Raw genomic sequence first — 14,319 nt, 5'->3', positions numbered from 1 at the left:
GGGGGGGCACCTCAGGGCAGGGGGGGAGCTGCCGCAAGGGGGGCGCCTCAGGGCTGGGGGGGAGCGGGGAGCTGCCGCAGGGCTCAGGGAGGAGGTGGAGCAGAGGTGAGCTGGGGTGGGGAGCTGCTGCACGGCTCCCCGGGCTGGGGGCGGTGGGAGCTGCCGCGGGAGGGAGGGGGTGCCTCAGGGCTGGGGGGGCGGGGAGCTGCTGCAGGGCTCGGGGAGGGGGAGGGCGCAAAGTGGAAGTTTTGCCTAGGGCGAAAAACATCCTTGCACTGGTCCTGCTGGGGAGTGGGAGTAAATGGTGCTGAGACTCAGTGATTGCAAGGCAGATTCCTTCTCTGATGGATTAAAGATGAGGGGTGAAATCCTGACTCCACTGAAGTCAATGACAAAACTCCCAGGATGAGGATTCTCCCAACATCCTTTCCTCCTCTTGTAGAAACCTGTGCTGCTAATAATCCTACTGATGAAGTGAATGGCAGCAGCCATCGGAGCATGGGAGGTAAAACGTTGTATGGAGATCTTTTTAAAAGTAAAAATAATATAAGGCCAAAATGTTCAAAAACTTGGCTAGGCAGAAAGAGCCATTTCTGTACCTATTTGGGGGCACAGGTGTGATTTGAGTGATATGACAGTTCTCCACACCTACCCCACGCCTCCCTCCTGCTCCACTTACCGTTGAAATGCTATTTGAATAGTCAACTCTTCTCGCTGTGCATCGTGGATTACAATCTATGTCGTCACAAGGAAAGGGGTGTTTCATCCCCCCAAACACTAGAGCACCCTTGAAGAAGAAATTAAAAATCCAGACTTGAGAAAGTTCTGTCCTTTCAGTCACAAAAGCTTTTGGTTAATATTGGGGTTTGAGGTTTGGACGTTATATAGTTTAAAGATGTTTTGCATTAATTTAGTGCTGGTTTGACAGCCACAGACTCTGAAGGGAAAAAAATCAGGAAGCAAATCATCCCACACTGACTCAAGGGTGTGTTGGAAGGGATTACCCCTCTGCCCCGGGAGCCCCTTCTTAGAAATCTGTCCATGAATCGAAGGGAAAATTAGGATGCTTTTCCTGCCTCACGTAGACCTTACCCTCTGTCTGGATCTTGGTAAACAATCTGTCAGAGACGATTGGTGACTTTATGGTGTATAAGTACCTTTATGGTGTATAAGTACCAGGGAGAACATACTGGGTACGAAAGGGCTGTTGAATCGAGTGGAGAAAGGCACAGGAAAAGACAAGGCCGGCTCCAGGCACCAGCAGAGCAAGCACGTGCCTGGGGCGGCACATGCTAAGGGGCGGCATTCCGTCCATTCTTGGGGCAGCAGAGTTCAGGCAGTTTTTTCTTTTTTTGCTTGGGGCAGCAAAAATGGTGGAGCCGGCCCTGGGAAAAGACACTGGCTGGAAGCTAAAGCCAGACCAATTCAAATGAGAAATAAGGCCCCAGTTTTTAACAGTGATGGTCATTAGCCCCCAAGGAGCAGAACTCTGCAGCACACAAGAGGTCCATACTCCCTCCAGGGCAGCCCAAATTCTCCCGCACCCTCTACCCAGCCAAACAGTCCCGATTCCACTGCCATGGGCCCCTCTGCGTTTATGGAAGAGGGGCCACAATTGGCTTCTCAGAGCCCAGTAAGCAAAGACCCACTCAGGTACTTGAGAAGTCTTCTCAAAAGCAGAGTTTTCAAGATGTCTTCCTTATAACACTCGGCAAAAACACCCCAGAGCTTCATTATCAGCTATTAGCAGGTATCCGTGGACTATTTTAGTGGTTCTTTTGGAACTTCGGTACTACACCAAAATAGATTAGACAAGTGGTTCTCAACTTTTGGGGGCTCAGGGCCCATTTGGACCCATGATGGGTGGGGGACTGAGCCAAACTGGAGCAGCGGTGCAACCCCATACCCCGGGTCCCAATGCCCTGAGCGGGGAGCTGAGGCCAGAGAGCCCTGCAATCCTTTGGCACATTTGACAGTGTTGGGTTGTGACCCACAGTTGGTAGAACCTGATCGAGTGAAGCTAACTAGTGGGTTAGGGGCCCATCCTGAGAGGCAGCTGCACCAGTCACTCAGTGGAAAGTGGAGAGACCATTAAAGGGAGTCCCCGCTGATCTGGAACAGATATTCCGGGTGTCATTTTCCATCCAGCCTGGGTTTTATCATTTCCTGTTCCCTGAAGATGTCGTTCTCTAAAGGAGAAGCCCGTGTTACTGGCACCTTGGACTGGATTTTTCCACTTTCTATCTGGACTGGGGTTTCATCTCCCTTAGTCACAGGGGGTAAGCCCTTTAAAACTCCTCCCCCGCCCTCATTTTTAATCATTTTCCTTCTTTTTTTTTTTAATTCCATTACCTTATATGGAGCTCGTGATTTACATCAGGGCGACTGAGAACAGGATCAGGCCCCACGTCATTACTTTACTTTTGCAGTGATTCTTGCAGCTTCCAAACCAACTATGAGATGGCAGAACCTAGGAACAATGCATGGGAAGGGGGGAGGTATTCAAACATGCAATCCCCCATTAGCTGTAATGGAACTAATCGAGTGCCCTAACCCTATGGCCATCGTTCCTCCCTGGTTGTCTAAGATCAAAGTTATTCAAAGCCCTCCAGCCATGTACTGTTACCCTAATGGACCTTCTTTCTCTTTGCAGGGAAGTGCTCCGCCCCACACTACATTGAGTTTGCTGAGATTACCATTGACAGGATCATGGTGGGCAGCAAGGTGCGATACAAGTGTGAAGCTGGCTATAGAAGGATACTTGGGGAGAGTAACTTTATTGTCTGTATTAATGATACTGGGCTTATTCACTGGACCACAAAAGCTTCTGTATGTGAACGTAAGTGATTACCATCCTTCATAGAATCATAGAATATCAGGGTTGGAAGGGACCTCAGGAGGTCATATAGTCCAACCCCCTACTCAAAGCAGGACCAATCCCCAACTAATTCCCCAACTAAATCCTGCTAGGTCTAAGCACATCTTCTATATGCACAGGCAATTTTCAATTGATTTAGCTATTATAGTGGCAACACAACACTGTGGTAATGAATTGTGTTTTGTATTCTTACTTCTCCCTGGCAAACCCGCCACCCAGATATTGACTCCCACTGACAATACAAAACCTAATATACATAGAAGTGTGTACAATGAAATTAAAACAAAGGGTTCCGTGTATTATTACTATTTAATAAACATTTCCTGCAGAGCTGGAAACACCACAGTGTTGAACTAGTGCATAAGAAAAGGAAAGTAAAACAGACTCTAACCAGAAAGTGAAACTGACCAATTTAGAATCAGAGGGTTAGCCGTGTTAGTCTGTATCCATAAAAACAACGAGGAGTCCGGTGGCACCTTAAAGACTAACAGTTTTATTTGGGCATAAGCTTTCATGGGTAAAAAAATCACTTCTTCAGATGCATGGAGTGAAAATTACAGATACAGGCATAAATATACTGGCACATGAAGAGAAGGGAGTTACCTTACAAGTGGAGAACCAGTGTTGACAAGGCCAATTCAGTCAGGGTGGATGTGGTCCACTCCCAATAATTGATGAGGAGGTGTCAATACCAAGAGAAGGAAAACTGCTTTTGTAGTGAGCCAGCCACTCCCAGTCCCTCAGACAGTGACAAACACCTACCAGAGCTTTATCAAGCATTCTTAAAACTACAATACCCACCTGGGGAAGTGTGGAAACAGATTTACAAAGTGAGATGGGTACCCAGAAGTCACCTACTACAGGATAGGCCCAACAAGGAAAATAACAGAACACCACTGGCCATCACGTATAGCCCCCAGCTAAAACCTCTCCAGTGCATCAACAATCTACAACCTATCCTGGAAAACGATCCCTCATTGTCACAGACCTTGGGAGGCAGGCCAGTCCTCACTTACAGACAGCCCCCCCAACCTGAAGAAAATACTCACCAGCAACTACACACCATACCACAGAAACACTAACCCAGGAACCAATCCCTGTAACAAACCCTGTTGCCTTCTCTGTCCCCATATCTACTCTAGCGACACCATCATAGGACCCAACCACACCAGCCACACCATCAGGGGCTCATTCATCTGAACATCTACTAATGTGATATATGCCATCATGTGCCAGCAATACCTCTCTGCCATGTACATTGGGCAAACCGGACAGTCTCTATGTAAAAGAATAAATGGACACAAATCAGACATCAGGAATGGTAACATACAAAAGCCATTAGGAGAACACTTCAGTCTCCCAGGACATTCAATAGCAGATTTAAAAGTAGCCATCCTTCAAGAAAAAAACTCAAAAGCAGACTTCAAAAAGAAACTGCAGAGCTACAATTCATTTGCAAACTTAACACCATTAATTTGGGCTTGAATAGGGACTGGGAGTGGCTGGCTCACTACAAAAGCAATTTTCCCTCTCTTGGTACTGACACCTCCTCATCAATTATTGGGAGTGGACCACATCCACCCTGACCGAATTGGCCTTGTCAACACTGGTTCTGCACTTGTAAGGTAACTTCCTTCCTGTGCCAGTATATTTATGCCTGTGTCTGTAATTTTCACTTCATGTATCTGAAGAAGTGGTTTTTTAACCATGAAAGCTTATGCCCAAATAAATCTGTTATTCTTTAAGCTGCTACCGGACTCCTCATTGTTTTTGACCAATTTAGAGTCACACTGCAAGTTGAGTGGAAACACACAACTTACAAAGTGAAAGACATATGGTACCCGTCAGAGGACAAAGCTTCTGTCAGGAACAAAACAGAGATGGGCCTAGACCAAAATCGTAGCTCTGAACTTTGGAAAAATTTGGATCTGAATATGAATCCAAACTGCTCTTTATTTATCTGGGTGTTTATACGATGTTAACCATCGTAATTCCAGAGCGGCTCTGTGGCTCAGGCCCAGTTCTAGAATCAACATGCAGCATATCAGGGAAAATTTCCTAATGGTGGATATCTATTCATTTATTGTTTGCTGATGGCTGACAGCAAACTCAGTCCTGTAAGGATCACAGAGAAAGATGTGCTTCCTGCCCCAAGAAGCTAGTACACCTAAAACCATACAAATCAAACGCAAACCTCACTGGCCGCCCATCACAGTTTGACCAGTGGGAGGAGGATTTGCTATTTCCTTATACCCTTCTCACACTGCTGCCGCTCTGGTTTAGTCTCTTCTGACCACAGTAGAGCCTTCATGCCTCCTGACCTACTTAGCAGCGGTTTGGACGTTCATTTTGCTGGTTCCATGGGACCCCTGTCAGTGAGGCAACAAGGGGGTTTCCTTGTCATGTCTCGCTCCAACACCCTGCCCCCATCACCGACTCATTCTTCTTCAACAAAGAGCAAACTCCCTCTTACCTGATGCAGTGATTAAACCTTTTTTGAACTATTTCAATCTGATCTGGTGGACATGTATCTGTCTCTGTGCCCCCTGGGGCACACCCATGGTTCCAGTCTTCTTTGCTAGCAGCCCTATGCTTCAGAAACGTGTTTGATGCTCAGGTATGGTCTGTGGTTGTTGTTATGTACACTCATAGACATCAGTAAGAACGGGCAGTGGAGCCAATCACAGTAGAGCTAGGCCACATGCTGCTATACTGTGAGTATGGGGGCACCTCCATTGACTTAAACTGAGATGCACCAGGGCTGAATATGTCCTGTTTTGTTGTACTTTAGATGGGAAATGGATTTAGGGATGTCATTTCTGGTAAGGTAAATCACAGGTTTGTATAGCAAAGCCACCTGGATGCCACATACTGTTTCTTTATAGCTAATCCTGTTATGCACCATTAACCAATACAGGAACACACCAAGTAAGGAAACAATTATCTTTACCTTCAAACTAAGAATGGGGAATATTTAGGTTAAATATAAGGAAAGTTTCCTGGCATTGAAATATGGTGTACTGGGCTGTGGAACAGTCTCCCTATGGAGGTAGTGGAAACCCTGCCACTTGTGACTTTTTAAACTAGACCTCACCAGAACATAGGAATTGCCAGATTGGATCAGACCAATGGCCTATCTAGTCCAGTAAACTGTCTGAGAGGGGCCAGACCCAGATGCTTCAGAGGAAGGTCTAAGAAGGCAAATATGGAATACTCTGAATTATGTGGAGGCAGATTATGTGCTGTAAGGAACAACTTTGAACTGGCAGGGGTTGGCCTAGGCAATCAAATGGGGCTTTTCCAGTTATGAGTCTATAGAATATCAGCTTCTCTTACAGAAAAAGACACTAAGCTTAATCTTCTCCACAGCGGACTCCGGGGCTACTTCACAACAGTCAGAAAGAAAACCTGAGAATCCAGTCACCATAGTGCCATCTGACACAGCAGGTACCACTCATTAATGACTGTAACATATTTCTCCTATTGACTTCCCCAGAAGCAGAAAAAGTCCAATCTTGAGTATTTTCAAAATCCCATCCATTAATGTTTTGTACTAGAGTTTGTCATCTTTGATTCAGACACAGCGGTTACAAAACCCACTTGCTAGGAGCAGTTGTTACTGTGTGATCAAATTTTTCATATTGCCCCAAAGAATTGGGAGAGACTGGTTTTCTCCACACAGGCCCATTTTGTGCCATTGCAAATCTGACTGATGCAATAATAGCCACAGTGGGATAAAAATGGCACCTAGCTAACTGTCTGCCTCCTTTGGATTTCATAGGTTACTGTGGGATACCCAGCCCTATGGAACATGCCACACCTACGGTGACACATTATGCCGTGGGTCAGGAACTGCATTACAAGTGTCTGAGCGGTTATAATGCTCGACCCCCAACCTCTGATATCAGCACATGTAAGAAAGAGCGTGGGAAAACCTTCTGGACCAGGCTAAGTCTGCTGTGTACTAATGACAGCAAGAGTGGAGAAGAGATGACACAACCGATTCCAATAACAGGTTCGACGGGGTGCTCTGGCATTGACTAGTCCCTGATGAATGAGGTGTTCGCTCCAGCTCAGATTCATTTCCCTTTGGGCAGGTACCAGCCATCTCCAGCTGGCTGTGACTCAGTGCCTCAGGTGTAGGGAACAATGTGGAATCTTCAGAACTTCTGAACAGGATGTGGAAACCATCCCGGGGGAAGGGAAGAGGACATGCCATGCTGCAGTATAGTGCTGGGTTTCTTTCACCCTATAGTCACGTCACTAGGCACGTGGCTACCAGCAAAAGAAAAGATCAATTTGGGACTAGATTGTGCCTGACCCTTGTGCAGAACCAGTTTCTCCAGACACGCTCCTGCTAGACAAGGAAAAAAGTCTCCGTATCATAGATGAGGTCTCCAAAGCCCCCCAATACAGCAGCATTAATTGCTACTTGTCAGAGCATATCCACCATTCCCACAACACACTGGCACTAGGTCACACACATGAAAGCTTCAGAAAATTATGTCTCATTGGAGCCCCTCTTGTAGCACTGAGGTTTAAGGACTTCATTGGGCTGTAGGCAGATCTATATAGGGTCTTTATACAGTCCTCCTTGCCACAGTATCTGAGCACCTCACAATCTGTCATGTATTTATCCCCATAACACCTTGTGAGGCAGGGCAGTACTATGACCCCTATTTTACAAATGGGGAACTGAGGCACACAGAGGTTAAGGCCCAGATCTAGAAATTAGTGGAGATATCCTATCTCCTAGAGCTGGAAGGGACCTTGCAAGGTCATTGAGTCCAGCCCCCTACCTTCACTAGCAGGACCAAGTACTGATTTTGCCCCAGATCCCTAAGTGGCCCCCTCAAGGATTGAACTCACAACCCTGGGTTTAGCAGGCCAATGCTCAAACCACTGAGCTATCCCTCCCCCCAATTATAATTGATTTCTGTGGAAGTTAGGAGCCTAAGTATTGTTATGACTCTAGACCTAAGTTATTTGCCTAAAGTCACACAAGAAGCCTGTAGCAGAACAGGGAATTGAATCTTGGTTTCCGAATGTCTAAGCCAGAGGCCTAATGCCTGGACCATCCTTCCTCTCCAAGCTGACATGGAATAATACTGTGCCCCTTGGTGAGCTCGATCCCAGTTCACTGGATGCTGTAGTTTACATCACATTCATATATAACAGGCAGTAGACTGGGCACACACGCAGGCTGGAAGTGTTGATTGGTTGTTTAAAGAGCAAACATGGCAATTATAACATCGCTGTGTGATGAAAGTGAGCTCTCAGATGCAAGTGCCCACCTCAGCATGGCTCTGATTCCATGAATGACCATCCCTCCTCATTGGAAGCAATACATCAATAATTAACAACAGGAATTTCTCTCTTTTTAGATACATCAGAGCTGTTCCATGTCCCATCAGTGATGTTTCCTGTCACAGGTACACCAGACTCAGCTCATTCATGAGTGGTATTTCTCCCTCCTTTAGGACAGTCACTTTCCCCCCTTTAAATTTGTGACTCCCCTTAAGAGACCCGGCACAATCAGAACTAAGGAATATTTTGCACCACACAATAATCACCTACTACTCTGTGACGGATGTAAACCCCAAAGAAGGACATACATTGTTCAGGGTGGTAAATGGTATAAGCATTTAAGCCACTTAGGGTGGAAACTTCAGCACCTAAGGGCGTTTGGCGCCCGAGTCCCATTGCAAATCAATGTGCTGAGAACTGACAGTGAACTTGGCCCTGTAAGGATCACAGAGAAAGGTGCCAAGTATCGGGGGGTAGCCGCATTAGTCTGTATCCACAAAAACAACCAGGAGTCCGGTGGCACCTTAAAGACTAATAGATTTATTTGGGCATAAGCTTTTGTGGGTAAAGAAGTGAAGTGAAGCGAGGTTTTTTTACCCACGAAAGCTTATGCCCAAATAAATCTGTTAGTCTTTAAGGTGCCACCGGACTCCTCGTTGTTTTAGAGAAAGGTGCAGCTCCAATCCACAATGCCAGTACCCCTAAAACTATACGAATCAAACCAAAGCTGCACCAGCCGAGCAACTAGATTGTAAGCTGTTTGGGACAGGGACTGACTCTTACTGTGTGTCTGTATAGGAACTAACACAATGGCTCTGGTCTCGGTTGGGGCCTCTAGGTGCTACTATAATACCCATAATAAATAATAATAAGCGGGAGTGATGGAATGAAATTAAATGAACAGAGTAAATAGCATCACAAATATTTCCCATGATAGAGGCATTTGTATCCCAAGGCTATTTTGCAATGACCTCACCATAACTGCAGTGGTGAATGCTCTTAATATGGATCTCTCTGGCCCTTCTGTAGGAGTTCTGCAGGAGGGCTGAGTAAACAACACTGCCGTGGTGCTGGGATATAGCTAGCTATCTCTTTCTCTATAGTGCAGGGAGGCGAGTTCCGATCCCTTTCCTTTGCATCTGAAGAGGTGGGTTTTTACCACAAAAGCTTATGCCCAAACAAATCTGTTGGTCTTTAAGGTGCCACCGGACTCCTTGTTGTTTTTGTGGATACGGACTAACACAGCTACCTCCTGATACTATCCCTTTCCTGACACCTATTTCTCTAAATTAACTTTGGGGAAACTGCTGTTTTCTTTAGAACCATGCTAATCACTCTGTAGTGTTTCAGACAATATCAGCAGCTAATAGATTTGATTTTTTGTGTCTTCTCAAAAGTTGCTGTCTCTGCTGTCTTCCCAATCATTTTCATCATTTTGGGGTGGATCATCGTACCGAAACTATGGTAAGTAGCATGGCATGGCAGGAATGAGTTAATTGAATCTAAACAATCCATAGCATACATGGAGCTATTAGCCACATCACTCCATACACAGCATAGGCAGGACTCATTGATGTATTCTTTTTATGATATAAATGATTAACTATATTAAATAAAGGCACAATGAAAAAATCAGGATTAACATTTTTAAGCTTGAAATGGGCACAAATCTGCTTACTCTGTGAACCTTGGCAATGAGTTTGTGAGACAGAGGTGTCAATAAGGGAATAAGTTGTCTAATAATGAGTGGACAACATTGCTAAGAGGTAAATGAGGTTTGATTGGTGCACATACACTGGATTTAAGGTGGATTTCACAACATTGATATAACAGGCATCACAGAAACTTGGTGGAATGATGACAATCAATAGGACACTATAATACCAGGGTACAAAATATATAGGAGTGACAGAATAGGTCATGCTGGTGTGGGAGAGGTACTATCATAGGAACTAGGGGTGCTGGGGGTGCGGGAGCACTCCCTGGCTTGAAGTGGTTTCCATCATATACAGGGTTTACAGTTTGGTTCAATGGCTCTCAGCACCCGCACTATACACTTTGTTCCAGCATTCCTGGGCACTATATGTGAAAGAAAGTATAGAGTCAAATATAATAAAAATCTTAAATGAATCAAACTGTACCATAGAATCTCTATGGATAGAAATTCCATGCTTGAATAATAAGAATATAGCAATAGGAGTATATTACCGACTTGCTGACCAGGATGGTGATGGTGACTGTGAAATGTCCAGGGAGATTAGAGAAACTATAAAAATATAAACTCAATAATACTGGAGGATTTCAACTATCTGGGGGGGGGGGAGGGAAAAGGGGGTTCGGGCATGGGATGGGGGTTGCAAAGAAAACCTAAAAAACGTGAATCAAGGTGCAGAGAAAAATGTGAGGAGGCGCTGCATTGTACATCAAGAATGTATTGTATACACTTGTTCTGAGGTCCAGAAGGAGATGAGAGGCAGTAAGAACATAAGAATGGTCATACTGGGTCAGGCAAAAGATCCATCTAGCCCAGTGTCCTGTCTTCTGACATTGGCCAATGCCAGGTGCCCCAGTTCAAAGACCAGTTGAAAGCCTCAGGGTGAAGATACAAGGGCAAAAAATAGGGGCAATATCATGGTAGGGGTCTACCACAGACCACCAAATCAGGATGTATATAGAGAACATGAAGAACTGGGAGTTGCCTTACCAACTCTAAGAGGCTAATTAATTAAGATGAGCAATTATCAGCAGGAGAAAAAAAACTTTTGTAGTGATAATCAAGATGACCCATTTCGAGGCCTGGATGAAAGTTAGCTAAAAAGGCTCATTCCAGATAAGACTGAGATGATTCTTATAAGATGATGGAATCAGTTATTGTCGGTCGTGTTTCTTATCATCTGTATTTGGCAAGCAGGCTGTGCTCTTTCCGTTCCGAGGGAGGAGCTCAGCAGTTCTCGGTGCCTTTTTCATCATTATTGCCTTGTGCCTAACATAGGGCTGGCCCCTTCAAACCATTCAGAAACAGCAGCCGGGCCTGTTTACTAAGCAGGCACTTACACGGAAGGCACTTTGCTCCAGGGCTGTGTCGCCACTTCTGATCAATTTCCAGTTTAAGCTTAAACTATTTGTTTCCATTTTTAAAATCGTAATTGCTTATTTTAAATGAATGGTGCACCTGAGCTCCAAGGTTTTGTTTGCTAAAGATGGCTGCAATACCCACTCCCTTCTATCCTCTACCAAAGAACTTTCAGGGACATGCTGCATTCTAACCAAAGGCTGTGATTTTACTGTCTTGCTACAGGAGACGGAGGAGTTTGACAGAAGACGTAAAGATTGAAAAGACCAAGTCCATTCTAATAACAGCAGCAAGAGTGGAAATGGAGAATGAGGAGGAAGCTCACAGACTAAAATCCAATATGTGAAGGAAGTAGCAGATGTTTCACTTTAATGCTCCAGTTGGATTGCAGTGGGACAGACTGGTTCCTGCCTAGAGCCAAGCTATCTGAGCTCTCAGTGCTAGGAAAAGACATATAGCACATGGAATATGGGCTGTATTGTTATTAACAAAGAACTTCTTTCACGTTCATTTCAAGCTGCTACTATGTATGTATCTTGAAGAACATTAGAGTTAAAAACCTAAACAATTAAAAGTATGGAAATCACCTGTTAAGAGCAAGTAAATACATATTCAAATATATTCATAGTTTATATAATCTCTTTTTTAAAAGGAACATGTGTAAAATATCACATTGGATATTCCAGAAATAGCCTTCAATCTGCCCCTCTATACCTGCCCAACCTGAAATTGTTTACCAGAAATGCTCTTCACCCTCCTCTCTTATATCATATGTATTTCCAATAGGGGCTATAAACTGGCACAAACTACCAGCCAGCACATGTGGTCCACAGGCCTAACCAGACTATGTGGCCATTATTAGGCAGAAACACCAATATCATGATGCTTACTCCTCCTGTACAAGCCACATATCTGACTCTCCCCATCCCATCTCTGACTGCTACACTCAAGAGATCACAGCTTATCTTATTTTCCACACATTGCCCAGAAAGGACACCTTTCTCGCACATTCCCTATTCTACTTCGTGGGAGGAAAACCCAGTACACCCCAATCACTCTTTTCATGTGAGCTGAAAAGCTCATCATACCCTCTTCCTCCTCTCACTGTGAACCAGAGGCTTCACTTTGCACCTACAGATCACACATCCATCTTCATCCATCCCCTCTACCCTTATATTCAGACTATCCCATTGATCAGAGCAGGCTAGTACATTGTTTAGCATAAAGGAAAGAAAGGTGTTGGCCTTGTCTTAGAGCAGTGCTCCCCAAACTGTGGGGCTCACTGCCCTACGTGGGCGCAGAGGAACATTGGGGGAGAGGCATGTGGCAAGTCCCGGGCCAGCCCCCACAGGGGGCAGGGAGGGAGTGCCACCCAACCCCACTCTGACCTAAGCCCAGTTCCAGCTCCGGCCCCAGCTCTACACCCTCCCTGCTCTGCCCCCCAACCCAGCTCCAGCCCCACTCTGCCTCCTGCTCCGCCCCCAGCTTCAGCCCCAGCTCCACTCCACCCCCAGCCCAGCTCTGCCCTCATTCCCTCTCTGCCCCCAGGCCAGCTCTGCTTCTAGTCCCAGCTGCTCCCCCATCCCCCATTTAGCCCCCAGCTCCGCCTTCAGACCAAGCAGCTCTGCTGAGTCAACTGCGCAGTAATGAATGGGGGAAGCGGACAGATTCCATTACTGGTAAGGGGGATGCAACAGGAAACGTTTGGGCACCACTGCTGTCCCGTGTATCAAGAAGTACTTGACAGCTCATTCTGCCAAAGTACTTGGGGCCCTGGTATACAGGGGCAGAATTAAGTATGACTTTGGAATACACAAGCTGATATTTGACATATACATTTATTTCTGGGATTGTATGAACTGCAAGTGCATTTGAATATTTATCTACCTTCCCGTAACTGCTCATCTTATACTATTGTAGACTACTAGCATCTTGGGGTGACTCCAAGAATGGGAACTACAACATCCTGCCTCAGCCTTATATTCTGCACCACTGGCTTGTTAATTCTTTTCCTTTTTTCTCTTGCTCAGTATTCTTGATAGTTACACTTTACCTGGTTGACACTGAATCCTATTGGGATAGACTTAGCTCATTATACGAATAGCTTTGTTAAGGTGGACAGCTGATTATCTAATCTCAGTGCATTATAGAATGCTTGTGCAACATTTTACGTTTAGATGCTATTATTTTGGGCGGGAAAAGGAGAAGTTCTATATTTATGTAATAGGGTGGATTGTTCACACCCTTCAGCTGCTGCAAGGGCTCCGAGTCCTGGCAGATTGGGATACAATACACTGCCTTGTTCCTAAATTATCTGACCCTCTTGCTACTTATTGCTTGCAGTTCCCTAATATTTACATTATACTTTGCAGATGTTTCTGGCATATATATGCTGGCTGGCAGTTGGTCCTGCTCTGCACAGCTGGTTCAGTGGTTCTCCTGCTCTGAAAAGCTCACTGGAGAAAACAATCCTTCATCTGTCCTAAGGTGCACATTATTATTATGGAGAGTTCTCCATAATTTCTCCAAGAAATAACTGCACTGTTATATGTCCCAACTGCCTTGAAGCTTGTCCACTCTCCTGCTGTCTGGCTGGTTCATGAGTTCCCTCTCATGTCCTGTTATTTCTTTGTTTCTTGAAAGTGTACTTCTCAAAGTTGAAAGAGACGAGCTTTCGAGCTACACAGTGAGTTCTGCCTCAGGTCTGGGAAAGGTCATCAGTGTCACAGCTAAATACAATGTGGAACAGACTGTTAAGCATAAGGAGTTAACACATGTTGCAAGAGACCATTCAAAATGAAGTTGGCAGTTAACACCTCTGAAGTCATAGGACAAAAGAGGGTTAGTAGGTTACAGATTGTTGTAATGAGACATAAAACCAGAGTTCATGATTTTTGGTGTCTAGCTGAGGCTATGTTTACACTGGCAATTGAAAGACAAAAGTTTTGCTGGCGACAAGCACCAGTGTGAACAGCACTTTCTTGGCAGGAGCGCTCTCCTGCCAACAACACACAAGCCGCTCATTGGGGGTGACATTTTTTTGTCGGTAGGAGAGCTGACA

At 45.2% G+C, this 14,319-nt stretch overlaps 1 protein-coding gene across 1 annotated transcript in view; it reads left to right on the top strand.

The window, feature by feature from the left end:
- Positions 1–12,638, top strand: part of IL2RA (interleukin 2 receptor subunit alpha) — a 24,882-nt gene extending 12,244 nt beyond the window's left edge. Inside the window, exons 2-7 of the mRNA XM_034752424.1 lie at positions 2,654–2,839; positions 6,248–6,325; positions 6,660–6,893; positions 8,263–8,310; positions 9,583–9,649; positions 11,484–12,638. Of these exons, the coding sequence (XP_034608315.1) occupies positions 2,654–2,839; positions 6,248–6,325; positions 6,660–6,893; positions 8,263–8,310; positions 9,583–9,649; positions 11,484–11,604 (734 nt within the window). The 3' untranslated portion in view covers positions 11,605–12,638. The remainder of the gene's footprint in view (positions 1–2,653; positions 2,840–6,247; positions 6,326–6,659; positions 6,894–8,262; positions 8,311–9,582; positions 9,650–11,483) is intronic.
- The last annotated feature ends 1,681 nt before the right edge of the window (positions 12,639–14,319 follow it).

The sequence above is a fragment of the Trachemys scripta genome, chromosome 1 (assembly GCF_013100865.1).
Source record: "Trachemys scripta elegans isolate TJP31775 chromosome 1, CAS_Tse_1.0, whole genome shotgun sequence".
Classification (NCBI taxonomy): Eukaryota; Metazoa; Chordata; order Testudines; family Emydidae; genus Trachemys; species Trachemys scripta.
The sequence above is the reverse complement of the archived record's forward strand: the minus strand, read 5'-3'. Positions and strand labels throughout refer to the sequence as shown.